This window comes from Rhynchophorus ferrugineus, unplaced genomic scaffold, assembly GCF_030347505.1.
Source record: "Rhynchophorus ferrugineus isolate W39M unplaced genomic scaffold, kcgeb_rfMv2 rfM9, whole genome shotgun sequence".
Taxonomy (NCBI): domain Eukaryota; kingdom Metazoa; phylum Arthropoda; class Insecta; order Coleoptera; family Curculionidae; genus Rhynchophorus; species Rhynchophorus ferrugineus.
The window spans coordinates 3167367-3195150 of NW_027472588.1; the positions used below are offsets into that span (position 1 = coordinate 3167367).

The 27784-nt window shown below is 35.6% G+C and overlaps 1 protein-coding gene across 2 annotated transcripts in view; it reads right to left on the minus strand.

Annotated features, from left to right (window-relative positions):
* LOC143202527 (uncharacterized) overlaps positions 1–27784 on the minus strand; it is an 83915-nt gene that overhangs the window by 40006 nt on the left and 16125 nt on the right. The window contains exon 2 of one of the 2 annotated variants that reach the window (XM_076414130.1): positions 13288–13335. In XM_076414130.1, the coding sequence (XP_076270245.1) occupies positions 13288–13335 (48 nt within the window). Of the gene's footprint in view, positions 1–10808; positions 10920–13287; positions 13336–27784 lie in introns of those variants that run through there. The other variant, XM_076414131.1, reaches the window with a different exon arrangement.

The window sequence follows — 27784 nt, forward strand, 5'->3', positions numbered from 1 at the left end:
GGATATTAGGCTGAAAACGTAACCGCAGATTCTGCAATAAAAACAGACCGACCGGCTGAGTTAACGGTACGACGTTATACATTGACCACGATTTGAATCACCTTGTACATCTCCCGATTAGACCGACGCTTCCTCTTCCTTAGCAGTTCGAAAATGCAGTTTTTGTGGTTCTCTAAATAAGCATAAAAAGCATGAATGAATGTTTTTAGTAATTGTTATAGGAGAATCAATGTTATTCTTATTTTATACAATAAATTAATACCGCTATAAATCGAGTGGCTTTCTTAGTAAAGATTCTTAAAATAGTCGTAGTTATTGTGCTTCTAACAGTTTCAGAGTTGGAGTTTTTATGGCCTTACGCCAGGTTGTAATCGGCAATGTACTATTACTTTAATATGGCTCTATCTGCTTGCGACTTTTATATCGCAATATCGGCGATTTATTAGCCACGGTTACTGTTCTCGGTTACACGGTTCTAGTTTTTATCAGACTTTTTTAAAATGTATGTTTGTGGTAAACGAGTAGAATGATTGGAGAGATAAATCCACTAATAATCCGCAATATATGGGTTTGCAATTACAGTAGTCTCACTTATATGGCACTATTAAAATGCGAAAGGTTTGAAACATGTTGTTTATTGAAATTCTTGAACTATTACAATTTTAGTTCTACCATTGTCTCGCTACTTCTACAGGGTTTTTCTATTTTTGTTTGCTTCCATATTAACATAGGAAAATCGTATTAACGAGATTATATTGTAGTTTTATTTCATTCTATTTATTATCTTAATTAATTTTGACCTTATATTTTGCTGCCAATATAATTTGTATTTTTTGAAGAAGTGAAGAATGTTTTCGTTGTATTTTTGGTCTTTTTGTTGTTACTGCGTTTAGTACCATTTACCGTTCAAAATTGATCAATTGAAGAGTTTCACGTTTATTATTAAGTTTATTATTAATAAATTACAGATATCGTATAAGGCGTATATAGACTCTGTACGCGTATTTAAATAAAACGAATCAAACTAATTGATATCGGGTCGCTCGCAACACGCTAGCTATAAATTCGAAAAAATGTCCGATTGCATAGCGATATTTCCAGCTTACAAAGTCAAAATACCGCCATGTCGGATCCGATTTATGATCTATAGGTCACAGATAGTCATAATATTAGCATAAAATTTAATTATTGGAAATCAAGCGGGACAGCCATAAAGATAATTTTATACGCTCCATGGTGATTCAGTCGAGAGGATTTTACTGGTCGGATATCTCGCCGATGATGTCGGTGACGGACGACGGCATTTTTAAGGGACTTGCCGTCTCTTCTCTTCTTGCTCCGGCGGGTTTCGTTATCCGCAAAGCAAATAAAATTCCGGTTTAATTGGTGACTCACGGAATTCTGCTGCGATGAAGAAATGGCGAAGAATGTGTGAAATTTCCGCAAAAATTATGAATATATTTATGATGAAAAATAATTAGTCATCAAATCTGTTACAAGTTTGAGGCATCTGACGCTTAAAGCATTCAATCACCATCAGTTCTTTTTCTAACTACATCGAAACATTAATTTTCGATAATGCGAGTTATCATTAACTTTTATCACCATAATTCATGTTCAAAGCTTCACCTCCAGCAAAACAGTAGTAGTTCCTCATGATGTAAGTTGAGCAGTCATTATTTCTCCATTCATAATATTACCGTCTTCATTTTATCGTTTCAAACGGCTCAACGACTGGATACATCAGTAGTCTTTGATGATGTAAGTTGAGCATCCATCATTTCTTCATTCAAAATATTACCGTATTCTTTTTCAATATAAAAAAATCATCATACAAACGCGAAAATGAAACCTTCTGTTAATCCAATTCAATAATTTCCTTTCTGAATCACAGCTTCATAATAACTCAATGATATCGGATGATGCAAGTCCAGTATGTGCTAATTTTAGCACCACCTCATTGCAGTCTTCATTAATTTTCTTTCTGCAGCACAGTTTCATAATAACTCAATGATATTGGATGATGAAAGTCGAATGTATGCTAATTTTAGCACCACCTCATTGTAGTCTTCATCAGTTACCTTTCTACATTGATATTGGATGATGCAAGTCCAGTGCGTCCTGATTTTAGCACCATCTCATTGGGGTCTTCATTAATTTCCTTTCTGCGGCAAAGCTTCATAATAACTCAATGATATTGGATGATGCAAGTCCAGTGTGTGCTGATTTTAGCACTACATCATTGCAGTCTTCATTAATTTCCTTTCTAGAGCACAGAAGGAGGAAATTTGCATACAGAAGAAATCATTATCAGAACTATACTTTCAATAAGTCAATCTTAAAAGGAATTATCATTTGGATCGAAAAAATAACCCCGAAAACAAAACCTTTCGTTAAACCAAGCTGCAAAATTAACTGTTCATCCATTGTCTCCTAATTATTATGGAAATTCGGATCGGTCGATCGTATCAGGTCAGAATCTTTCAAAACAATGGGGCGCGTCAATCTATACGGAGACGCAATCCGAATACATAAACCAACCCAACGAAAATATTATGTAACAATTATAAAACGTGCATTGTTAAAGGGAGATTTGGCGGCAAGTTTGGCAACGTCGACGTCCATTTTCATGCAAATACCATCGGACCTTGTTCGGGCCTTATGAACGAACGAACGAATAAACACACGACTAATAAATGTCGCTGACAATATCTGCTTAAACGTATTGTTATTGTCCCGGTGACGGTATTGTTTTTATTCAAATTTACTCTTAAATAATGGCTATCGGATATAGTCTTGTCTGCGCCATATACAGATGTAAATATCCGAACACCACTCCGCGTGTTGTATTAGTTGAATCAAGTCGGCCAAGCTTACGAGGCCCGTGTATCAAGGCGTGTATTTGAAATATCACTACATAGTATAAAACAAAGTCGCCTTTTCTGTCCCTATATCCCTATGTGCGCTTAAATCTTTAAAACTACGCAACGGATTTTGATGCGGTTTTTTTCAATAGATAGAGTGATTCAAGAGGAAGGTTTATATGTATAATACATGCATAATATACTAAGGCAACATTGCTAATTTTAGAGGTTTCTAACGTGATGTCGTAAATTAACCTATTTTTTTAGGCTTATTTAGCAGTTAGCAAAAACGCTGCCTAACCCTACGAGTTAGATCAAATTAATGTACTACAGTATTGTACACCATAAAAAGGTCTACAAAAAAGTCCGCGATGGTATATGTTTATCTTTTAGGGATAACCCACATTGACCATTTTTATTGTTTACTTTTTACGTGAGAAAATGGCTTATTTACGAAGCTATTTTAAGCAATACGGCATTAATCCTTATCGAATTAAGTACCTTAAACACAGTGTGCAATTAATATAGATCAATATGGTTCCTTACAGCATGTAAATTAAACAAATATTTTCGGAGATATTACAAATTTAAAATTTGCGTTTAAAAATGTGTAATGTAATAAAAATTGTATGAATTTAGATATTCCAAAGATAGCAGGAAATCTTCATAGTAAGTATAGGGGAAGAGGAATTGTTTTACTCCAAATTTAATGCGTGCAGGCCAAGGGCAGTAATGAATGAACCAAAAATACTGGATCGATTTTAATCATGTTTTCATTGAGTGACATAGGCATATATATTTTATGCCCGTGCAAAGTCGGAGCGGGCCGCTATGTTTTTATATACAACGTTCATATTTTTCTGTAGTGTATTTAATTTCGGGGCGGGTCGCTAGTAAAATATAAAATTTAGTATTTTAACTATTTTTATTTAAAATATTTATTACGAAAGATAGTCAGGTGTTAGTTAACAATTTGCTTTCATGAATATTAGATTTTTAAATGTACTATTATCAGACAGTTTTAGGGTAAATGATATGGCTCGGTGAATGGAGGTAAAACGAAATGAAACAGTGATGTTTACATTATGTGACCGTTATTTCTTGAAGTAATATAAAAATGTGGAAAATACAAAATAGATAAAACGGATGGCAGCGGTGTTACCTGTTGACGAGGCTTGGCCGGCCAGTCGATGGTGGCACGTCTAAACCAAACGATGGTCGGTTACTGAATGATGAACGTGTGTGGATTAACTTTGAGGGAATTCCTGTCCGTTGTGATGAGTTACAAAAAAAAGTTTCTCCAATGCCTACTGTGTCCTGAGGATATATGATAAGAAATCGTTGTTCTTTCTTTGTTACAAGGCATGTCTCGCGTCAATCAACAGCTCGAAACTGTGTGTCGTGTCCCTTAAACAATATTTATGGTAACATTTCCGTATTATTCGAGAGAGGGCTTAAAACACTTTCCTTGTAACCCGTAATCATCCCTTCTTTATGCCTTGCCCTTGATCCATCTCCTCATCGCCGGCCACTTTTTCCCTTCTTCTTCGCTTTTGTTTCGCCGCGTCGGGCCGGACCCTGAGTCGCATACAAAGCGTCATTAAAAGGCCGAGGAGATTATCATTCAATCTGGAAGAGGAGGAAGCGGCCGGCGGCCAGGCCGTAGTCGCGCAACCGTACCGGACGATGTGCATTCCGGCCGCGTCGCGTCGATTACGTGAACGTACAGCTGTGTCGATTAATTGATGGAATTAACGCTGAATGAGCGGCGGCGGGTCAGCGAACCATTTGTTTCTGGTCCGTTCGGAACGATGATGTTTTGATATTGGATTTGTTTGGACTAGAAAGTCCTGTTACTATAATTGTGTTGAATTTAGAACTTTATAAATGGTGCTAGGATGCTGTGTTTCTTTTACTGAACCTTCTCGCTGAATTAAAAGGAGGCCCTATCCGGGATTTAATTAAAATACCGTCATATATGTGAGTCGGTTCTCTCCGGCCACACACACACACACATATGAAAGCTGCATCTGTTGCGAGGGCTTCATGTTAATTAGAAGAGCGGGGGGCGTGTCGTTGGTCTCGCCTTCTCCCGCAGAAACTAATTGAATTTTTTCCATTAATCATCGGTCTGTCGGTGGACTGCGTAAATACGTCCCGTCGAATTATCGAGCCGCGTCGAGATGCACCGGATTTCGTCGAGAAAAAAGATTCAGACCGCACCAATATGATTGGATTACTTGGTGAACATTTCGGTTTTAATTAAAATGGGATGCAGCTTAAAAAGGAATAAGAAAAAAACAATATGGGTACGTCCACACACACACTGAGGCAGTATGTTTTAAGATGATGAACGCTGTATATTAAGTTATATTATGTTTTTAAAAATAAACATGAAACAAATATGAAACGTTGTTAATTCAACAGTTTGATGGTATTTCAGTAATCTATACTCACAGCTTTAGTTATTACAGCTACATGGCGTCTTGGTATTTTTGAAGAATGCGAGCTTAGTGCTTTCTGGGTTTATAATCGAATCATTACGGTCTTGCATGCAAGTCCAGTGCGTGCTGATTTTAGTAATTTTCTTCCTACAGTAAAGCTTCCTAAAAACCTAATGATATTGGATGATGCAAGTCCAGTGCGTGCTCATTTTAGCACCACCTCATTGCAGTCTTCATTGGCGTACCTCAAGGTTCCCCGCTGGCCCCAGCCTTATTTAACCTCTTTATTTCAGATCAGCCGAGAAAAGAGCACATTGACGTCGCGTTTTACGCTGACGATACTGCTTTCTTCACGGCCGCTAGGTTCGAAGTTACAATTCATGAACGTTTACAGAAGCAGTTCGATCATGCGATCAAGTGGTTCAAATTCTGGAGGTTGCAAATCAACCCCCTGAAAATCCAGGCCATCATTTTCCATAAGAAGCGTTATCCACTGCGCGTCTCGCAACTTAAGATCGACACCGCAATAATTCCATGGCTGGATAACGCATTCACTTCGACCGGCGGTTCGGTTGGCATTCCCAAATCCAGAAAGCAATCCAAAAAGGTTCGGGGATAGCAAACCTGCTATCTTCTCTGATCTGCCCTTCTAGCAGACTTCCAATCTCCATCAAGTGCTTATTTTACAAGATATTAATTCGGTCCGTACTCCTCTACGGATCTAATGTCTACTTCAAGTTTGTTACACCCAACCAGGTCAAACGGCTTCAAGTTTTCCAAAATAAGCTCCTCAGGAGAATATTAAACGCTCCATGGTTTGTCAGAAATAATCAAATTCATAGGGAAACTGACACTCCAGAAATCAAGCACTTCATATCTCAATCATTCCACAAACAACAACTCAGCTCAAGTTCTTCTGAAAACGCGCTTGTTCACGAGCTGGTCGACATGCTGGGAGCTTAGCACCGCGTCACCGTCAAGCTCCCCCCCTTTTCCAGGCTGAAACGACCTCATCCGTCGCTACAGTCATAACTTTTGCCCCCATATGACAGTATCCAGTTGTGTGTTAACTCAGGTTCGCGAATCAATAGAATCGCCGGGCCCTCGTGCCCAATAACGGCTGCCCGATCAGCGGGTGCCATATCTCCAAATTTAATGCAGTAGCAGTAGTGATCCACAGGGGTCAACTGTGAGGCGGTTTCGGTTTAGTGTATTGGTAAGCCCAGAGGCAGTCCCACATAACCCGGTCCAACTTGTCACTCCAGGGCAAGTCTCCGCGACCAGGTATGCGTCATGCATTCCACCGCCTGGTTTTTAGGCCAGAACAAAAAAAAATGCAGTCTTCATTAATTTCCTTTCTACCACAAAGCTTCATAAAAACTTAATGATATTGGATGATGCAAGTCCATTGCGTGCTGATTTTAGCACCATCTCATTGTAGTCTTCAATAATTTCCTTTCTACAGTAAAGCTTCATAAAAACATAATGATATTGGATGATTCAAGTCCAGTGCGTTTTGATTTTAGAACCACCTAATTGCAGTCTTCAGTATATTTCGTTCTACAGTAAAGTTTCATAAAAACTTAATGATATTGGATGATGCAAGTCCAGTGCGTAGTTATTTTAACACCACCGCATTACAGTTTTCATTAATTTCCTTTCTACAACACAGCTTCATAAAAACTTAATGATATTGGATGATGCAAGTCCATTGCGTGCTGATTTTAGCACCATCTCATTGTAGTCTTCAATAATTTCCTTTCTACAGTAAAGCTTCATAAAAACATAATGATATTGGATGATTCAAGTCCAGTGCGTGCTGATTTTAGCACCATCTGATTGCAGGCTTCAGTATTTTACGTTGTAAAGTAAAGCTTCATAAAAACTTATTGATATTGGATGATGTAAGTCCTGTGCGTAGTTATTTTAGCACCACCTCATTGCAGTCTTCATTAATTTCCTTTCTACAACAAAGCTTCATAAAAACTTAATGATATTGGATGATGCAAGTCCATTGCGTGCTGATTTTAGCACCATCTCATTGTAGTCTTCAATCATTTCCTTTCAACATTAAAGCTTCATAAAAACATAATGATATTGGATGATTCAAGTCCAGTGCGTGCTAATTTTAGCACCATCTGATTGCAGGCTTCAGTATTTTACGTTGTAAAGTAAAGCTTCATAAAAACTTATTGATATTGGATGATGTAAGTCCTGTGCGTAGTTATTTTAGCACCACCTCATTGCAGTCTTCATTAATTTCCTTTCTACAACAAAGCTTCACAAAAACTTAATGATATTGGATGTTGCAAGTCCATTGCGTGCTGATTTTAGCACCATCTCATTGTAGTCTTCAATCATTTCCTTTCAACATTAAAGCTTCATAAAAACATAATGATATTGGATGATTCAAGTCCAGTGCGTGCTAATTTTAGCACCATCTGATTGCAGGCTTCAGTATTTTACGTTGTAAAGTAAAGCTTCATAAAAACTTATTGATATTGGATGATGTAAGTCCTGTGCGTAGTTATTTTAGCACCACCTCATTGCAGTCTTCATTAATTTCCTTTCTACAACAAAGCTTCATAAAAACTTAATGATATTGGATGTTGCAAGTCCATTGCGTGCTGATTTTAGCACCATCTCATTGTAGTCTTCAATCATTTCCTTTCAACATTAAAGCTTCATAAAAACATAATGATATTGGATGTTGCAAGTCCATTGCGTGCTGATTTTAGCACCATCTCATTGTAGTCTTCAATCATTTCCTTTCAACATTAAAGCTTCATAAAAACATAATGATATTGGATGATTCAAGTCCAGTGCGTGCTAATTTTAGCACCATCTGATTGCAGGCTTCAGTATTTTACGTTGTAAAGTAAAGCTTCATAAAAACTTATTGATATTGGATGATGTAAGTCCTGTGCGTAGTTATTTTAGCACCACCTCATTGCAGTCTTCATTAATTTCCTTTCTACAACAAAGCTTCATAAAAACTTAATGATATTGGATGTTGCAAGTCCATTGCGTGCTGATTTTAGCACCATCTCATTGTAGTCTTCAATCATTTCCTTTCAACATTAAAGCTTCATAAAAACATAATGATATTGGATGATTCAAGTCCAGTGCGTGCTAATTTTAGCACCATCTGATTGCAGGCTTCAGTATTTTACGTTGTAAAGTAAAGCTTCATAAAAACTTATTGATATTGGATGATGTAAGTCCTGTGCGTAGTTATTTTAGCACCACCTCATTGCAGTCTTCATTAATTTCCTTTCTACAACAAAGCTTCATAAAAACTTAATGATATTGGATGATGCAAGTCCATTGCGTGCTGATTTTAGCACCATCTCATTGTAGTCTTCAATAATTTTCTTTCAACAGTAAAGCTTCATAAAAACATAATGATATTGGATGATTCAAGTCCAGAGCGTGCTGATTTTAGCACCACCTAATTGCAGTCTTCAGTATATTTCGCTCTACAGTAAAGTTTCATAAAAACTTAATGATATTTAATGATGCAAGTCCAGTGCGTAGTTATTTTAGCATTACCTCATTGCAGTCTTCACTAATTGCCTATCTACAACAAAGCTTCATAAAAACTTAATGATATTGAATTACGCAAGTCCAGTGCGTGCTGATTTTAACACCACCGCATTACAGTTTTCATTAATTTCCTTTCTACAACACAGCTTCATAATAACTCAATGATATTGGATGATGCAAGTCCAGTGTGTGTGCATTTTAGCACGACCTCATTGTAGTCTTTATTAATTTCCTTTCTACAACACAGCTGCAGGATGATGCAAGTCGAGCATATCTCGATTCTATATCCTATCACTGCAGTCTTCATTAATTACTTTTCTAGGGCACAGCTTCAAAATCACCTCCCACCAGTACATCATCATGGTATATATTACAAATATTAATATAATATTACATTAGTTCATTCAGTTGTTTTCTACGTGGAGATTAATTAAAATACTTACCCATACAAAAAAAAAACAGTACCTCGTTAGCAATAAGCATCACCCTCTTCGGTACATTTAAACATACCGTTTCACTATTCTAAAAACGTCAAATCGGTAACATTTTGACGGATCCTCGTTAGTTTACAATAACGTCATCGAAGAGAAACGTGAAGTGTGTTACTGCCGGCCCTCCCCAACAAGGAACGAATGATGAGCGCCAGGCGAGATTAAAAAAAAACACAGTTGGCCGTGAAAAAAAATTACCTGTCAAACGCACAAACCCGTGGCGACAGGTTATTTCGGGAAACCTCACCGATCCGGAGGAGGAGGTGAGCAGCGCGGAGCCGTCGAGTTTCCGTGGAAGGCATTTTTGCGCCCAAACTAATTTGGAAGGTGTTTTGGGCTGTGCAGACAGTTTGATGGGCGGCCAGGGATGATAAACGAGCGGAAGTACAATTTTTTTCCCGTGTAAAATGTAAATTAAACCGACTATAAATAACCTTAAACGTACGCCCATCTCAAAGGCTTTATTTTTATGGCTGGGAAAAGCACTCGTTTCTTATCAGCTTATTGATATACGCTTAAGAACTGATTGGTTTATGGAGGAGTCAACTAGGTTATTATGGGAGAGGATTGGATTCCGAAATATCCCCTTTCATTGTCTAATAAAAAATTAAAATAATTAAATAAAATAGTTCCCAGCAAAACTCTGAATATAATCACAAAAATAAAATAACTTCCCAACATGTGTTCCTTTTTTTTATAACATGTTAAATATTGAGAATTATAAACATGAAATATGGACTATCGTTATGTTCGTGGTCATAAATTAACGGAGGAAGAACATCGAAAACCAATCCAGAGGTAATTCGTTTTGAACTGTTCATGTGACACGATGAAAAAAGCGTAACATGTGTGAAAGGGTACGTGGAATAAATGGTAGGTGTCGTACTGTTGAAGGATATTAATATTATTGAAAGGTACGACAACTGTGAAAGACTCTCGGTTCTTGAAAACCATACAAGGTAGGAAATATATTCAATATTATGTTGTCGTAACGTAGGCAGTAGAAAAATAAATCCAATGATTTTCTTAATCAGTGAATTTGCAAAAGTTCACAAAAACAACTCCCTTTTATATAACTGGTTCTCTGTTTTCGACTCGAACGATCTCGTTTATTTTTCCACAAACAAGAGTCCCTTTTAGTGCGATTTTTAACAGTTTATCTTTGAGGATACATGTTGATTGGGAATATAAACAGGACGTGTATATATATGTTGATTTTGGTTTGGTTTTATTTAAACTATGCTGTTGGTGGAAATAAGAAAACACACATTATGGTGTTCATTAAAAAGATCCCGGTACTGTCGTCAAACCCGATCCAATGCGGATGATTAAAAGACACCACTCTGTCTAGTATAAACAAGCAATTCCATCTTCTATAGCCTCTCTTCTGCTCGCTATTAAGGTCAAGCTCGAGCTTAGAACAAATAACAACGTTCTCTCATCCGCAGTTTATTGCACTCTACCTTGTTAAAATAACTCTCTCACATCCGCCACGGCGTTGCGTTTCTTTTGTTTTGTTTCGTAAAAGTCCGAGTTGATTTAACGATCAGACTGACCCCCCTTCCACCTTCACCACCTCGTCTTGTTCTCGCTTCTCACGCACGATCTTTCGCTCTTAACGTGTACCGGTCGTCGTCGTCCGTTTCTCGCGCACCGACTGCCGACCGACTGGACTCCGGTCGCCATTCTCGAATCCGAAGGTCTTACGTAAAAATCCTGTCGGTTTATCGAAAATTATTCAGATTCCTGCCCGCTGCTCAACAGGTGTTCAATACAGATCTCGGGGCCCCGTTAAGTAATCTCGATTACGTGGAAAATAAATGTGTTTAGTTTTTGTCGATGTCGGCGTAAATCTTTCGGTTCCGACTTTCGGTCATCGTCAACTAAAAGCATGACCCTCTAGCTCCGATGGATGAATGAAGCCATAGAGTAAATATAGATGTTTAACTTAAATAGGCAAAATCGAGGAAATGTTTTGCGTGGTCCATTCAATGGCGGCTCTGAGACCAGTTTTTTGATTGATTCATTTGAATTGACCTACGAAGGCATTTGATTGGTTCATTTCTATAACGCCATTGTTTGTTTCAGTTTACGACGACATTTTGCGTGCCTAATATAAAATACGATGTATCTTCATTCTCAAAAGTGTTACACAAGTGTTTGTGCGGAAATAAAAACCGAACGTAGTTTTCCTTGAAAGAAACACCCCAAGTTAGCAAAATTAAGGATTTGTGACTTAGTATTGCTTTTACCTGGTACGTATACAATTATTTATATAAAGCATTTGTGCTCATATATATTATTATTTACAGCAATATAACAAAAGAAATTATGAACATATTACCCACACTCTAAATCCAAAATGGGCCCAAATGAGGCAATGCTAAAATTACATTGAAGGTAAATGTAATTATACTACATGAAAAGTTTTTGTTACCCTTTAAAAAGTTGTTTGTAAAGTGCCATCAATTTAAAATTTAATTATTTTGAAGGGGTTCATTTACTTAAAACAAATGTATATTGGTCAAGATACTTATAGTTAATATTTTTTAGTTTAATTAGGCTCCTTAACCGAGATAACTTTTTCAACAAGATGATCTTGATTTTATAAACAAGAGATTATCATGCTTGTTTTATTATGTTGTTAATAGATGCCTAAGCTGTCTTTTTAACTCCTTGATTTTACCATAATAAGAGCACAGCTGTAATTTAGAAATATATCATGTTTTAATTTTTTGTTGCTGTTCTTTAAAGTATTACTTTTTGCTATGTTTTCTCCACTCTGACTTATATCATACGGTTTAACTGTTTTAATTATCCATTCCATAATTTTCCCAATAACATTGTAAAAATTAATAACTTGCCTCAATACATTTTTGTGTTGAACAAGTAGGTAAAATATTAAGAGACTTTCAGCTGTGCTGCTTTGCTTTCAGTATGAGCGAACAATAAGATAGAAATTTTAATACATCTTATTTGAATTGATAGCACTAAAAATATATAAAAAATGGAAAGAGCTATAGACAATTTTGATTATATTTGCTATGAGATATGTTATGTTTTCAATTAGATGGCAGGCAATTTTTATATCCACATTTAATTATTTTTATTTATATACATTATATATATATATATATATATATATATATATATATATATATATATATATATATATTCTTATGTTTTAGCTTTTTGATATTATATAATATTTCTATTTGTTCAGAGTTTTATATTAATAGATGGTTTTAAAAATTACATTTTATTTTGGTTTTATTTAAAATTCAAGTCCTGTGCGTCCTGATTTTGGGACCACCTTATTGCCGTCTTCATTATTTTCGTTTCTACGGCATAGCTTCATGTTGTCTTAGTAGATTCGGATGATGTAAGTCGAGTATCTTATGATTTTATAAACAAATCATTGCAGTCTTTATTAATTTTGTTTCTAGAGCACAACTTCATAATAACTCAATGATATTGGATGATGCAAGTCCAATGTATACTGATTTTAGCTCCAAATCATTGCAGTCTTCATCAATTACCTTTCTACAGTACAGCTTCAGAATAACTCAATATTATTGTATGATGCAAGTCGAGTTAGTCTCAATTTTAAAAATAAATCATTTACGTCACAGAATCATGATGACTCAGTTATCATGTGGAAACTTACACTTAAATACTGATTATATTTGTATAACTAAAAGAAATCTGATGACGATATATTTTATCCTGTAAATTTCAATGTTCAAAACGTGAGTGCTGAGACCAGGGCGTAGCTTTTTGTTTGGCCTAACACCCTGTATTTGAACGTAACAAGTAACCAAAAAAAAACGCACAACTATCGTTAAAGTTATAGGCTCGATGGCATGCTGAAGGTTGGGCACTTATCACCCATTCACCATCGTGCCGCCATATTTAAGTATTTCGATCATTGACATTACTCACCGTTCGTGTAGGAACTCTGACTGTGCGGAAACTTTGAAGCGATAACATCTGGAATAAGAAAAAAGCAAACATTATAACTATTACAAGACTGTTTCCCATCATTTTAAAATAAAACAACGGTTCCCCTCCACCGAGATGTCCATATTTAGTATCGCGCGACAATAAAGACGCCATATCTTTAATCATTCGACGACCTCTCGCACAAGACCGCGCCTCTCGCCTATTTTTACCCGATATTTACATCAATATTTTTCCGAAAAATTCATCAAGATCGTCCTATTTATAAATTACGTTCATTAACTAAAACGGAAAGAACCCTTTCATGTCGAACGTTACGGCCGAAAAGGAACGATACACAGACGGGCTCGGGTAAACAAACAGCTGTCACGTCGGGGGCCGGGCGACTTAATACGTTCCAGATTTAGTACTGTGTGATTTTCGCCGTTGTTCCTTGGGAAACGAGGCTAGTTTGTTTGAGACTTCTCGGATTTTAAATAAAACTTCTGTGGCATTCTTGGATGTGTTTTAGTGCGTGCATCTTTGAGCAGTGTGCTTATTCCTTTTGAGGTTTTGTGTTTTTAACAATGGAATTTTATAAAAATGAACTGTTTAAATTGTTTTTTTTATTTAAATTAGTATAGTATGCTCGGTGTACGTAAAAATTAAAGAAGGAATATTTGCCAGATCAACTAATGGCCAACCCAAAGTTTACAAAATGATTGATACTTGATGAAGTAGTGTTGTGTTGTTTCAACTTTCGCACATGATTACAAGCACTTAATCGACAATTTGTAGGTTCTACAATGTTCGGTTGTATATTTTTTTAATGTATGTTCGTCGATTTCTCAGTCAATTATGGATCTGATGGCGGAATCTGGGGAAATCGAGAGAAAACCCCAGGTTTCAAAGGCACGTATAAAGTTTTCACATATTTTTTTATCTAAAATGATCAAATATTTGTGCATATATTTATTGCTGAACTAATGTGACGGTCAGTGCAAAAACCGTTTAGTTTGCTGTTTATACACCAACCATATCATATGAGAAGTCGTAGAAATATCACAGGCAACTGCTTTTATGGTGTGGTGATTAGAGCGTTCGGCTCGCATGCGGAGGTCGCGGGTTCAGGTCCCAGCGGGGGCAGCTATTTCTTGTTGTTCTAGGTTGGTTAGAATATTTGTCAAATCACCTAGGCTAGGTAGCGGACCCTGGGGCCTGAAGCGTTTCTTATTTTCGATCATTGTTTCTTTATTCCTATTTTTCCTCATTCGGGCTACACCTTCACTTCATTTTTTTTTCACTTTTTAATTCGATAAATGGCTATTTACCATTGAATATAGTGAAATAATGATAAATTTGCATACTTGGTGTAATAATTAATAACTTGAATGATTCATTTATTAAAGAAAAACGAAACATTGACTTCAACGAGCCAAGATTGACAAAAATCGTTTTTTTTTTCGTGTGATTTCGATTGAAAATTGCCTACATCGACGCCGATTCGTCGATAAAAAGAACCAATGAGCATTTCCTCGTCCGCCCTGCCACCCCGCGGCGGACGTCACCGCCATCTCGCGTCGAATATCTGAAATCGCGCCTCGCATTTCCATAATATAAATGCGAATTACTATTTTATAAAGCGGAATTTGCGTCGGCGACACATCCTCGCTTCGTCGGTCCGATATTGGAAATGACAACTTAATTCGAAACAGAATTACCGAGCGATAATATTCGACAATCTACTGTCAAACATTATTCGAAACTACCGACTGGAGTTTGTAATAGGTTTATCGCGTTTGTTATTAAATATTTACGGTTTGGAGGCGGTTGAATTATTCAAACGAGATGTCATCGATCGACATGGCTGGAGATCGGTCACGGTTTTTCTCAAATTCGGTCGGAAAGCGAAAAAATCGTACCTGGGCCTTTTAAAATAATAACGTTGGCTATAGAAATAATATATATGGAGTGTCTGAAGTTCAAATTGCTCACTGCATCTTCCAATAGTCCAGTTCTCCGGTTTGACGACTCAGTTTGATGAGTACCACTCAAAACGATCAAAAACAAGTCAAAAGCAGAGCAGATCAGACTCAAAATTAAAGAACTGTACTGGCTAGTCGGACAATACCTCTAATAACTTAATCTAAGATCAAAGAGGCTGGTTTAACAGTCAATTATAAACCATATCTCGACTTATGTGGTGCAAATATTGGGCTACACTAAGACTAATAATCCAACGCACCCAAAACAATATTCTACGATTAATTACCAATGCTTATAGCTACATAACGAGCGAAGAACTGCACAATGACCTCGAAATCAAAATAGATACATGAAATGATACAAGAATTTGTCTTAAAACGTGAAATAAGGTTGCTAATTCACACAACACACAGGAAATCAGAAGATTGAAACGAACCAAAGTACAAGAACTTGTATAGTGTCTAAGTGTTGTATTGTCAGCTTTTTCTCAAATTTTGGTATTTTTATGTTCAGCCAGGCTCGCTCGATGTTATTTCGAAAACCTTTGTGGATGTCACCACTTCTAATATAGCATGAGGTGTTAACAATGATCCGAAGAACTTCTTTAGATAAGTTTGGTTGATATTAATATCGGATTTCTTTGTGCAAGTTCACGGTAAACACTGACTTCAAATAATAACAATTGGTTCAGAAGTGATAATTATGATTGTCGTCCAGTTATACTAATATATATATATATTGAGTGTTATACGAAGTTCTGCTGTTGTCCTTTCTATCATTCACACTTCCACTCATCATTCCAGAGTCATTTCTTAATCCATTCAGTAATGTTGAAAGTTGTTTCTAATCTATTCACAGTTGTCTCAATGTAACTTGTATCGAATAAGGCTGTATCAAGAAAAAATTGGCAAAAACTAGTATAAAGTAAGTACAACATTGATCCAAATACCTTTTAGAACACAGGCATATATAGGTTTCAAATTTGGTTATTGACTGCCGTGAAATAATCTGATTCATACAATTCTAATAATTAATAAAGAAAGTATTGTCTTTTTTTATCAGACCAGATACATATTAAATGATGTGTTAACAAGAACAGAAGTTTAGTGAAACTACATCAAGAATTATATAAAATAATGTAAGATATTTAATAACTTATAATACTCTGGGTTTAATCATTTAAAATAAAGATGTAATATTACTGTAATATAGCTTTACAATATTTAATTTAATAAACAAACTGATAAACATACTGAACTTCAAAAGTTGTAGTAGGGGTAGGGGTAATTGATTTTTCTTTCCATATCTCATCTACTGACTAAAACAATCACTAATATAATAATAAGGCAGTTTAAATTCTTCAAAATTAACTACAGTGACTCTGACATTAATCTGAACTATGTTACAAAACTTGGTTCATTTGGTGTTAAATTTACGACATTTCTAGCATAATTTGGATTTAAACTAAACCCGATTTTATTATATATTATTTTGTATTAAGCTATCTAATCTCTTAAGATCTTATCTAATGTAAGTTATATATAATAACAAAAGATGTACCATAAATATTCTTAGAACAAAACAAAACAATCATTCATTCTTATCACGCCAATACCAAAAGTCTGTTGGTATATATATATTTGACACAAAACCTCCATTGATTCCACACATAAATACCGCGACAGTTATATCAAGAAAACTATTAAAAACCAGTCAACAAGTCCCGAAAAAAAACCGAACGATTAACAACCATTAAGGATTATCGACGAAAATCGAGTAGGCCTCGCTAAAACAAACGCCTAAACGTAAACAAACCGTCCTTCTGCGACTTAACACGTTCCAGATTGCGTGTATGTGTGTGTTTGGGTTATTTTTTACGATGGGGTGGTGAATTTTGAGGGAGTTTATTTTAAATGTAGTTTACAACTAACTAGTCGTCACCTCGCGTAATTATTTGCATCTATCGATGCTCGTTTTTCTTGAAATATTATTCATGGCTTACTGTGAATCGCCGTAAGTATTAAATAGTCTTGTAATATTATTTAGCACCTTCTTCGAAGAGATTTTTCACACTTATCCTTCGGATGGTATCGAAAGTTTACACAGCGCAAGTGGATTTGTCAAAGTATTTAGAGTTGTCGGGTCTCTATATACGTAATTTTAACACGAGAGCTCAGACGACGCAAGAAAATATTTACATTAATACGTTAACTTCACCTGAAGACTCCGCTGGCTTATATCAATAACGCGCAAGAATGTTAAACATGTGTACAGCCTAGTAGTTATTATAAAAGACTTATTTATGACGATATTTCTGTCGTTTATGCTTCCAAAGGAAGGTCTGGCAGCTATTAAAAGACATTAGAAAGGAAATTCGACAAAATTGCATTGGGAATTTTATTTTTATCTCGTACATCTCTTCTGATATAGCCATAAATATTTATCTTGCACGTAAATCCTTTTATCACAATAATATTTGGATGATTTTAGCGGATGTTGTTGCTAGTTATACGTAAATGCTTTGATAATATTACGCGTATATTGTTGCATCATATTCAGATTGCATGCTGAGATTTAAAAAAAACATGATGTTTATCTCTTTTCGGTAGTTAAGAAATGAATAATGAATAAGAAACAATAAATGACGAAAATTACCTTCTGAATCATCATTTTCAATGCTTCTTTTATGTCTAGAACGTCCTAGAGATCGACATTTTATGTATATATATATAAATATATATATATATATATATATATATATATATATATATATATATATATATATATATATATATATATATATATATATATATATATATATATATGCTATATGATGGCTTCTTTGACATAGTAATATTAGAGATATGATACTTTAAAGTTATCTATAAAGAAAACCCGAAATTTCTTTTCCTTCCAACCTAATAAATGAGTATCTAGATGTTGGAAATAATATTAACAATCCAAAAACAAACAATAACAGTATTATCAATAATTCAATATGAAACTTGCAAGAACCATGTTTCATTTTTTAATTCTTACTTTCTTCCCAAAATGGCTATTGGGAGTGATTATATTTTACCTGGATTCCTGAAAGAATTGCCACGAAGAACAATCATTATGTTGACTTACATATCTGTTGTCTCTTTGAGATTGAAGCATGTTCTGGGATGTTATCAATTGGCACAAATGGTTATCAAGTTTGATCTTACCTGCCTATCCTGCTGCTACCTGCTATATCCAAATTATTTCAGATTATGCTATTAAAACCTGTTAAATCACTTAAAAATACAATATTTCTTGTTTGAAATCACCACCTGTCTGTCTCTAGGTTGTAGAAAAAGTACAAGTAGTACTTAATAACATTCACAAATAGATGAGAGAGAGAAAAGTGAAAATGAATTGAGAAATTGAGAGGCGAAATGACAAAAACTTCCATCATCTTCCTGACATCCATCTCGATAGTAGGAAAAATTGTAAACATCACGTTAGACAAAAAGAAGAGTAGATCAGACCCAAATTCGAAGAACCGTACTGATTATTCGGAAGATACTCTCAACTTAATATAAGAATATGGAAATCCTTTTTTAAGTCAATTATTAGGACTGTTTATGGAACTTATGGGGTTATACTAGAGCATTAAAGCAACTAGTAAGCCAAAACACCTAAAACAAAGTTCTACGATTAATTACCAATGCTTATCGTTACATAACCAATGAAGAACTGCACGATATAAGCGTGAAAAGAGACTAAAGCCTGAAAAAAGCTTACTATGTCACAGCAAGTTGGAAACAATACAGCTACTGAACAACACACAGGAAATCAGAACAACTATTAAGCTGTATTTTCCAGTCTGAAGTCCATGTAGATCTTGTTGACTGTTACTTGTACTCTTTCTACAGCCTTAGGCAGAGAATTTACAGAACTAAAATAATCAGACACTATCAGAGTGAAGAATATAACGTTAAATACAGTTTTTAATGACAAAACCTTCAATGTACACAAAAACTATAAAATTAATTACTGGTTTTTAAAATTAAAAAAAATATATTTCACGAGACCAGGCTGTTGATTAATTAAATCTTTTTTATCTGTTCGGTGTTCGTCTCGACCTGTCTCCCCCCTCTTGCTCGGCGAAGATATCTCCGTCAACCGAGTCCAACGTATTTGAATATTCCCATGGTCCGAGCCGAAACGACGTTATTAATTATGTAACAACCATTCTAATTAAAGAGAACTTTGTCCAGATTAACGGTAACACGTTGTCGTTCACTAAGAACGAGAACTTCTCGTCGGATGGTGGGCGACATATCGAAGATTAGAGCGAAATCGCCGGTGAGATAATCGACAGATATAAATTTGGTGAAAGCAATTAGTTATCTTGATTCTCGTCGCCGGTACTGATAGGTGGTTTGAGTAGTGCGCGTGTGAATGATGAGATGCAGTCATGGTCTTACTTATGAGCGAGTCGAGAGGAATACAGTTAAAAATTCAGATAGTTTCAGTGATAACAACCTTTTTTTTAAGTGGCAGTCGATGTAGGAACGTAGCTGTACCGTTTATGGGTACTATCTGAAGGATATGACGATTTATTAGCGGATGGTTGTGAGTGGTGATAAGATTAAGAGGTTTCATCGTTTTCATCGAGTAAAACCCGTCGGGTAACCGGGTCCTTTCTGTTTTGTTTTTAAACGTCTCAATCGGGTACCACCTCGACTATATAATTTTAATTACCCAAGTTCAGATATCTGAATGATGAACCGATTTTTTTTCAAGCTCATAAAAATCCTAAACAGTTGTGTGTTTTTTTTAGAGATTAGGTCCCTCTTTTCATTAGTTTTTGTTCTCCATTATGTCCCAAGTTTAGTAGAGAAATCCTGTTTTCTTTCTTTTATTATTTCAGTTTCCCATACAAAAATTTGCTGATGATTATCCCAACAAAGGTCTCTTGTGTGTATCAAAGCACTTTTTTTCTTCCATTTCGATTTCGTCCTTCAAACGGTCCAGTAACGCTATGTGATAGTCGCTGTTGATGGTTCCTCCTTTTTTAAGGTAGTCAAAGAAAATTATTCCATGCGCATCCCAAAATACAGACGCCATAACCTTGCCAGCCGACTGTTGCGTTTTCCCACGCTTTGTGTGCAATCCACTCGGTCGATTGGACTTCGGAGTGAAATGATAGAGGCATATTTCATCCATTGTAACATATCGACGCAAAAACTCGGGTTTATTACGCTTGATCATCTTCAAACACTGCTCCGAATCATCAACTCGTCGTTTGGTTAAAATTGAGCTAAACCCACTTTACACAGAGCTTTCTCATACCCAAATATTCGTGACTGATATGATGTACACGTTCAGTCGATATCTGTAGAGTGTCTGCTGTTTCATTCAATTTCAATTTACGGTCATTCAAAATCATTTTGTGGATTTTTTCAATGTTTTCGTCGGTAACAATCCCTTTTGGGCGTTCACTGTCTTCTATGCTCATTTCACCACGTTTAAACTTAGCATACCAATCCTTGATGGTTGATTTTCCTGGGACAGTGTCCGGAAACTCGACATCAAGCCAAGTTTTTGCATCAACGTATAATTTTCGTATGTTTTCCCTTCAAAAAGCAATATTTTATCAATACGCGAAATTCCATGAACATTAACAAAAGTTGCTTCACTCAAAATGCTATAATTCACAAACTAATGATCCGACAGCTGTCAAATTTATAGACGCATCTTTTGAGGGTTAGGACTAACTAAAAAACATATGAATTTAATTCTAGTAGTGCCATCTATGTGCCAGGCCGGGGACTTTTCAATTGACCCGTTGTCCAAAAAAATCCCATACATCCGGAACATGCTCGGTGTATGCTAAATTGTTTATTTTTATCCATTACAACGAAAAACCCTTCGACGTATGCATATTTCGATTGGATTTTAAACAGATTTCCCCAAATCGGCTTGTTTCATAATTTACCACCGCGGCTCGCGCGTTTCTACCGAAAAAAAAAAAACACACAAAATAATATAATAAATATTTTAAATACTGAGCGCGGCGTATTTTATATGAATAAAAGATGGTCGGGGGGGCGAGAGGAAAGGAAAAAACGGCGAAACTTCTATTACACGGTTTTACATCATAAATAATTCATGACGTACGCGGCAGATAGCGTTTTATTATTCGTTGTTGCGCCGACCAACCTAATCGGTAACCTTTTGATCAGGCCTAGAAAAATAAGTATAAATTGACCCTGTTCAAGTATCACTGCCTTGGGATCTCTTCGATGTAAACATTTTCGTTTAGGAGACGGAGGAAGAAAGAAAACGAACCCGTATTTTGTGGGAGAGGAGTGAAGGATTTCCTCGGCAGTTTACGCGATAAATCCTTTAACGCCGGTGCGGGTAACAATTTACGGGATACTGTACACTCATTGGGATCCTGAACTGATTTTAATTTCTATTAATTTTTTATAGGAAAAAAGAAAACATAGAGCGTTATTTCGCTGTAACTATTCTTTTTTTCTTCTGGCTGTATCTTAATGTACCAGGCGTACCGGAAAGTCATTACCGTTTTTTATAGTGTTGGGAACTATCGACTGAAATTGACTATCGACTGTTTCAGTCGCCATTTTTGGTTCGATTGATTTTACTACTTTTTACCACTGACTGTTGACTGGTTTTTTAACTTTCCGGCTATATCATCCTAGCCGCGATCCCTGCCATAGTAAAACACACTATTTTGGCAAAATTAGTTTTTTTTATTCAACATAATTCCCTTCAAGGGTGATACATTGATTATCGCGACCATCCAACTTTTCGATACCATTATCGTAGTACGATTTGTGCTTCAAAATAGGCCTCAGTTTCGGCGATTTTTGTTCGACGAAAATTTCTTCCCGGCGAGCATTCTTTTGAGATCTGAGAACAGGAAATAATCGCTGGTGACCAGATCTGGGGAATACGGTAGATGAGGAAGCAATTCGAGGCCCAATTGATGGATTTTTGCCATCGTTTTCACAGACTTGTGACACGTTGCATTGTCTTGGTAGAGCAGCACTTTCTTTTTCTTCAAATACGGCATTTTTTAGGAGATTTTGTGCTTCAAACGGTCCAATAACGCTGTTGATGGTCCTTCCTTTTTCAAGGTAATCAATGAAAATTATTCTATGCATATCCCAAAATGCAGACGCCGTAACCGACTTGCCAGCCGACTGTTGCGTTTTCTTATGCCTTAGAGCGGATTCATCGTGTGCAGTCCACTTGCATGACTGTCGATTGGACTTCGGAGTGGAATGATGGAGCCATATTTCTTCCATTGTCACATATCGACGCAAAACTCGGGTTTATTACGCTTGATCATCTTCAAACATTGCTCCAAATCATCAACTGGTCGTTGTTTTTGGTCAAAAGTGAGCTCACGCGGCACCCACTCTGCACAGAGCTTTCTCATACCCAAATATTCGTGAATGATATGATGTACACGTTCAGTTGATATCTTTAGAGTGTCTGCTATTTCATTCAATTTCAATTTATAGCCATTCAAAATCATTTTGTGGATTTTTTAATGTTTTCGTTGGTAACAACCTCTTTTGGGTGTCCACTGCGTTCACCGTCTTCGGTGCTCATTTCACCACGTTTAAACTTAGCATACCAATCCTTGATGATTGATATTCCTGGGACAGTATCCGGAAACTGGGCATCAGGCCAAGTTTTTGTTTCAGCTGTATTTTTTCGCTTCAAAACATTTTATCAACACGCGAAATTCCTTTTTATCCATTTTTTCACAATAACAAATATCGCTTCACTCAAAATGCTATAATTCACAAACTAATGATCCGACAGCTGTCAAATTTATATACGTATCTTTTGAAGGTTAGGGCTAACTAAAAAACAATGGATTTAATCTGGCCGGAGACTTTCCAATTGACCTTTTATGTACGACATGTGATTTTCAAATAAAATATAAACCAGACGCTTAAATATCCAACATCCCTTCCTCTGACAACATGACTCACCGGCACCAATCGAATCTAACGTCACAAACATCGATACAAAGGCGCTAATCTCTCGCCCAGCTATGTCATCACGTTCGGACCAGTCTCCCCACCTACCCTGGGATTAATGGCCGCGTCTTTTGCCGTCATTAACACCTAAGGAAGCGCCAAACGTGCCGTACGGAAAGCCGGTTCATCCGAACATAATGTTTAATATACACCCCGTAATTTATTTACTAATTAAGAATCCGGAACATCTTTATAGCAAAACGGGCCATAAATTTCGAATAGCTCTGATGTTTGACTGTTTGGGAATGAGTGGAGTCTTCCCGGCCGAGAAGCAGGAGGGGGGGGATGCGAAGAGATAACGTAACAAGCGTTAATAGTGTTTAGTTTTGGAAGTACGAAATACACTACTTGATGCCTGGATATATTTTGATCTTATACGATATTTATTGTTGAAAATGCGAAATTTTTAATCAACAGTTGTGTACCTTCAGTCCCTATTTTCGGACCTGTTAACATAGTTTCATTCAACTGGTTTTTAACGTTCTGGCTCTGTCGTCCTAGCTGCGACTCTGATCTGATAAGGTAAAAAGCATTTTGACTATTGATTAATGATAATCTTGGCAACTATTGGGACTTTTCTCTCGATGGTTGTTCAAGCCTTTTGTATATTAAAACTTCTTTCATACAAGTTTCAACGAATAATAACATTCCTTATTATTATTATTATATAAAGTAAAATTGCAATTTCGCAACTCTTAGTAATACATCCCCCGTTAGTTTGGAATTAATCCTTTTCACAATTTCCTAAAGGCACATGAAATGAATAAAATTAACTTATGAGCCTTTTAAATGATTTGTCAAACATATTAGGCGAAGGATGTATATTCTTCAATCCATGAACTCTGATAGACCCCAAAAAAATAGAAATTATAGTGATTAAGTAGCCTTCTAAATCTAAATTCACTGCTCCTTAGGTTAGTTACACCGAAAATGGCGCCCGAAACAAAAAAAAACAATAAAGGCGCTGTACAGATGAAGTGAACCAATCGGATCCCGTCATTGCTCATAGTATAACGATTAAAACAAGTAATAAGTTAAAGGTAGCGACACCTACATGTTGGACCTCGCAAAACTTTTCCCCAAAGTTTCATATAAAGTTAAATCTCTATTTCTCTATAATTATATTATATTCTTCAAATGTACGTCTGACTTGCAAGAACTGGCAACGTTACAAATTTAAATCTTTGCGCGCATGCTAGGATTCTCCAGAATCAGACAGAAGTTGTAAGCTACTCGTCAATGACTAGTACCAATATATTAAAAAATAAAAAATAAAAAATTAATTTTTACACAAAGAACAAAAAGCTTTGATGCTTTCTAGTTGTTTAGGGCGAGATATTTGATAAACCGCATGAGATATTAGATCCCTTACCAACGCTCTCGAACATCGACAACGTTAAAAATTCCCAGTCCACCTGAGAGATGCACGAAGCGATGCTGGAGGAGACAAAACCAACACGACGCCGTCTTTACGATGGTCGTTCAGATCCGGGGAAAAGATGCTGCCGGTTGCATGTAGCGTGTTCTCGCATAGTTTCGGCGCTCCTGTTTTATTTCTCGACATCATCAAATGAGTCGCGGATGATGTCATGACCGAGGTCGTTGCCGACTAGTTTATAACCGAGAGAAGCGCCCCAAGCTGCTCTCTCGGGAGCTCGGAGAGTCGGATGTATACATTTTTCGAAGAGGTAGTGCCTGGAGACTTGTTTCTTCATGAATTCTTTTAGTTTGGAAAGGGGTTTAATATGGTTCCAAATCTTTTCATACGTTGCTATTGTATATGGTTGTGTCAAATGCAATGTTAGGTTGGTTGCTGAAATGTTAAATATCAATGTAAAGAATATAATTTTAGGTTTTTACGTTAGGGCTACTTTTTACTATCGACTGTTTCAGTTGCTATTTTCAGATACTTTCTGGGACTTATTTTTTTTATTATGAATGTCATTTATTATTGAAATCTAGCAAATGAACACTAATAAGCTATTTGTTTTTATCCTAAATCGCTACGGTTTAAAATTACAAAGTTCTTATTCCATGATAGACACTTTAATGTGCTCTGAATTTTACTTACTTCACTGAATTAATTCAAATAGTGTTAGTCTCTTTAATTTTAATCAGCAATTATCTCCCTTTTTTTTCAGAGACAGTTCGAGAAGGAATACGTATATTTCAGTCATTTAAGGCACTGTTGAAAACGGTTTTTAAATAATACTTATCAGAATATTCTTCAGGAAGTTGTTCCAGTTAGTATTTAAAATTACTGTGCAGTCTCCGTACTGTTTTGCTTAATGTAAACCTGCTTTTATTATCAATTAATGTTTCTTCATTAACTATCAGTAAATATCGTACATTGTTATTAAGCAAAAACAGAAACAAACATTATATTGATATTTATATTTATTATTTGGTAAACTGAAATTCGTCATCTAAACTCTCAATGAACGTCGTCACGGTCAGCTGGTGACTGGCCAATTTATTTTCCCACAGATGACTATAATCGTTATTTCGCAATATACTTGACATCGTGATATTGCCACACCACCTTTCTAAACTGCGGCACTTTTTTTTATTGCCAAACCATTTTGAACAACGGACGAATCAGGTATTACAACATTCAGATCGGGTTACCTCAGCCTGAATTCATTTGTCAACGTCGGTCATTCTAATACCGAACAATAGAAAGTTTATTTATATATACAGGTCATTCCTATCACCTTTAAACCACCTATAAAGTATCCAGCTGATTATGGGGATATTCTAGTCTAGAAATTTGAAAAATAGTTATTTTTCATGTTTTAAATCTTGAAATATACCCTGAAAAACCTAAAATCGAAATTTTAAACGATTAGATGGTTAACACAATATCTCAAGTTTTGTTGAATCAATTTACTTCAGTAAACAATTTACTGATTAAAAACAATATTTAATCAAAACATCATTAGAATAATTAATCATATTATGTTAATCGCGTATATTATTGAAAATAACCTTGGAACTGTATTTATTATCAGATGCCTTCACGACATCAGACAATAGCGTTCAATATTATGCACATACAACAGACATCGGTCTAGTTTCGTCGAATAAATCATTAATCGACTATAATTAATTAGATTTTGCCGGCATTTGCTTAGTTAGACTAAACCCGATACTCCGAAAATAAAACTGACATAATTCCTATGCACCACGAAGTGGTTGTTCGTTATTTATTAGTCATAAATTTAACTGAATATATTCCCAACGCTTTTATATCCTTTCTATTAGCATTAACATATAGCTGACGTCATTTTTCACACCAACAATTCTCTCTTTTTGTTAAGCTGCGTTGTGTTTATATAGAATATATCGGAAATGATCGGTATTAGACTTGCCCTACCTATCTGGGTGACGATATTGACCTCATTCCGTCTTATCGTATCAATCTAAATAGAATATTGCGTTATATAGGCGACTTTGTATTGTTACTGAACATTTATGAGTCAACAACAAACGTATTAAGATAAGGCATGCAGGTTTTTTATACAGCTTATTTGTTTAAAATTTTTAAAAATAGGAACGATTTGAAAGGATACATTAAAAATAATCCTTGTCCAGAGATTCGGCTACTTTCGGCACTATTTACTAATATGTAGATGATGCCAAATTAACATATACTTTGTTTTTTTTTTAATAGAGTGGATCCATTTTTTTACTATTTAGTACATAATATATAGTGCGTTTAGATTTGGCAACACAGCAGGTTACTGCAAGCTAAACATTCCTCTAAATAAATGATGGTAAACGGTATTACTCTGATTTAATGTTGGCTATTTATTTATTTAATTATAAAACGTTTGATACTTTTTACAAAGTTATTTTTTGACATTCCTTCTTACTTAAAAAGAACGCTTTTTAATTTAACTTAATGATTTTAGTATCTATACTGAATTTTGACAGTACCTTTGTCAAATCCATAATATAGATGTTAAACAATCTAATCTATATTTAAGAATTTGAAAGTAGTAAGAAGTCACAGAATCTTTTCAGAAAACAATGCTAGAAGTTTAATATACATCTGTACAAGGAGTAATCATTAAGGTAGTAATTTCCGTAAAAGTTACAAATTAATTTTAGGTAGGGTAGATAAGGGTACGATAAGGTAAGAAGAAGCAAGAATAATATCCTACAATTGAATTTTGATAAGGTAATAGGAAATTATATATTTAGTACTTTCAATGACTCGTCCAATTTATAGACATTCCAGAAGTGCAGAAAAATATTGCATACCATTAATTCCGAAAAGGTAGCTAATTGGGAAAGTATTGAACTTATTACAGCTGTACAATCTGTTGATAAGGAAGAGCAATCTGCCAAAATGTTAAAGAGAAAAGAAAATCTACTTTCCTACGAAGAAATAAAAGAAAATACTTGAAAGAGTTTTTAGATACTTGAGTAGTAATTAGTGTGAGAAGTATAAAGGA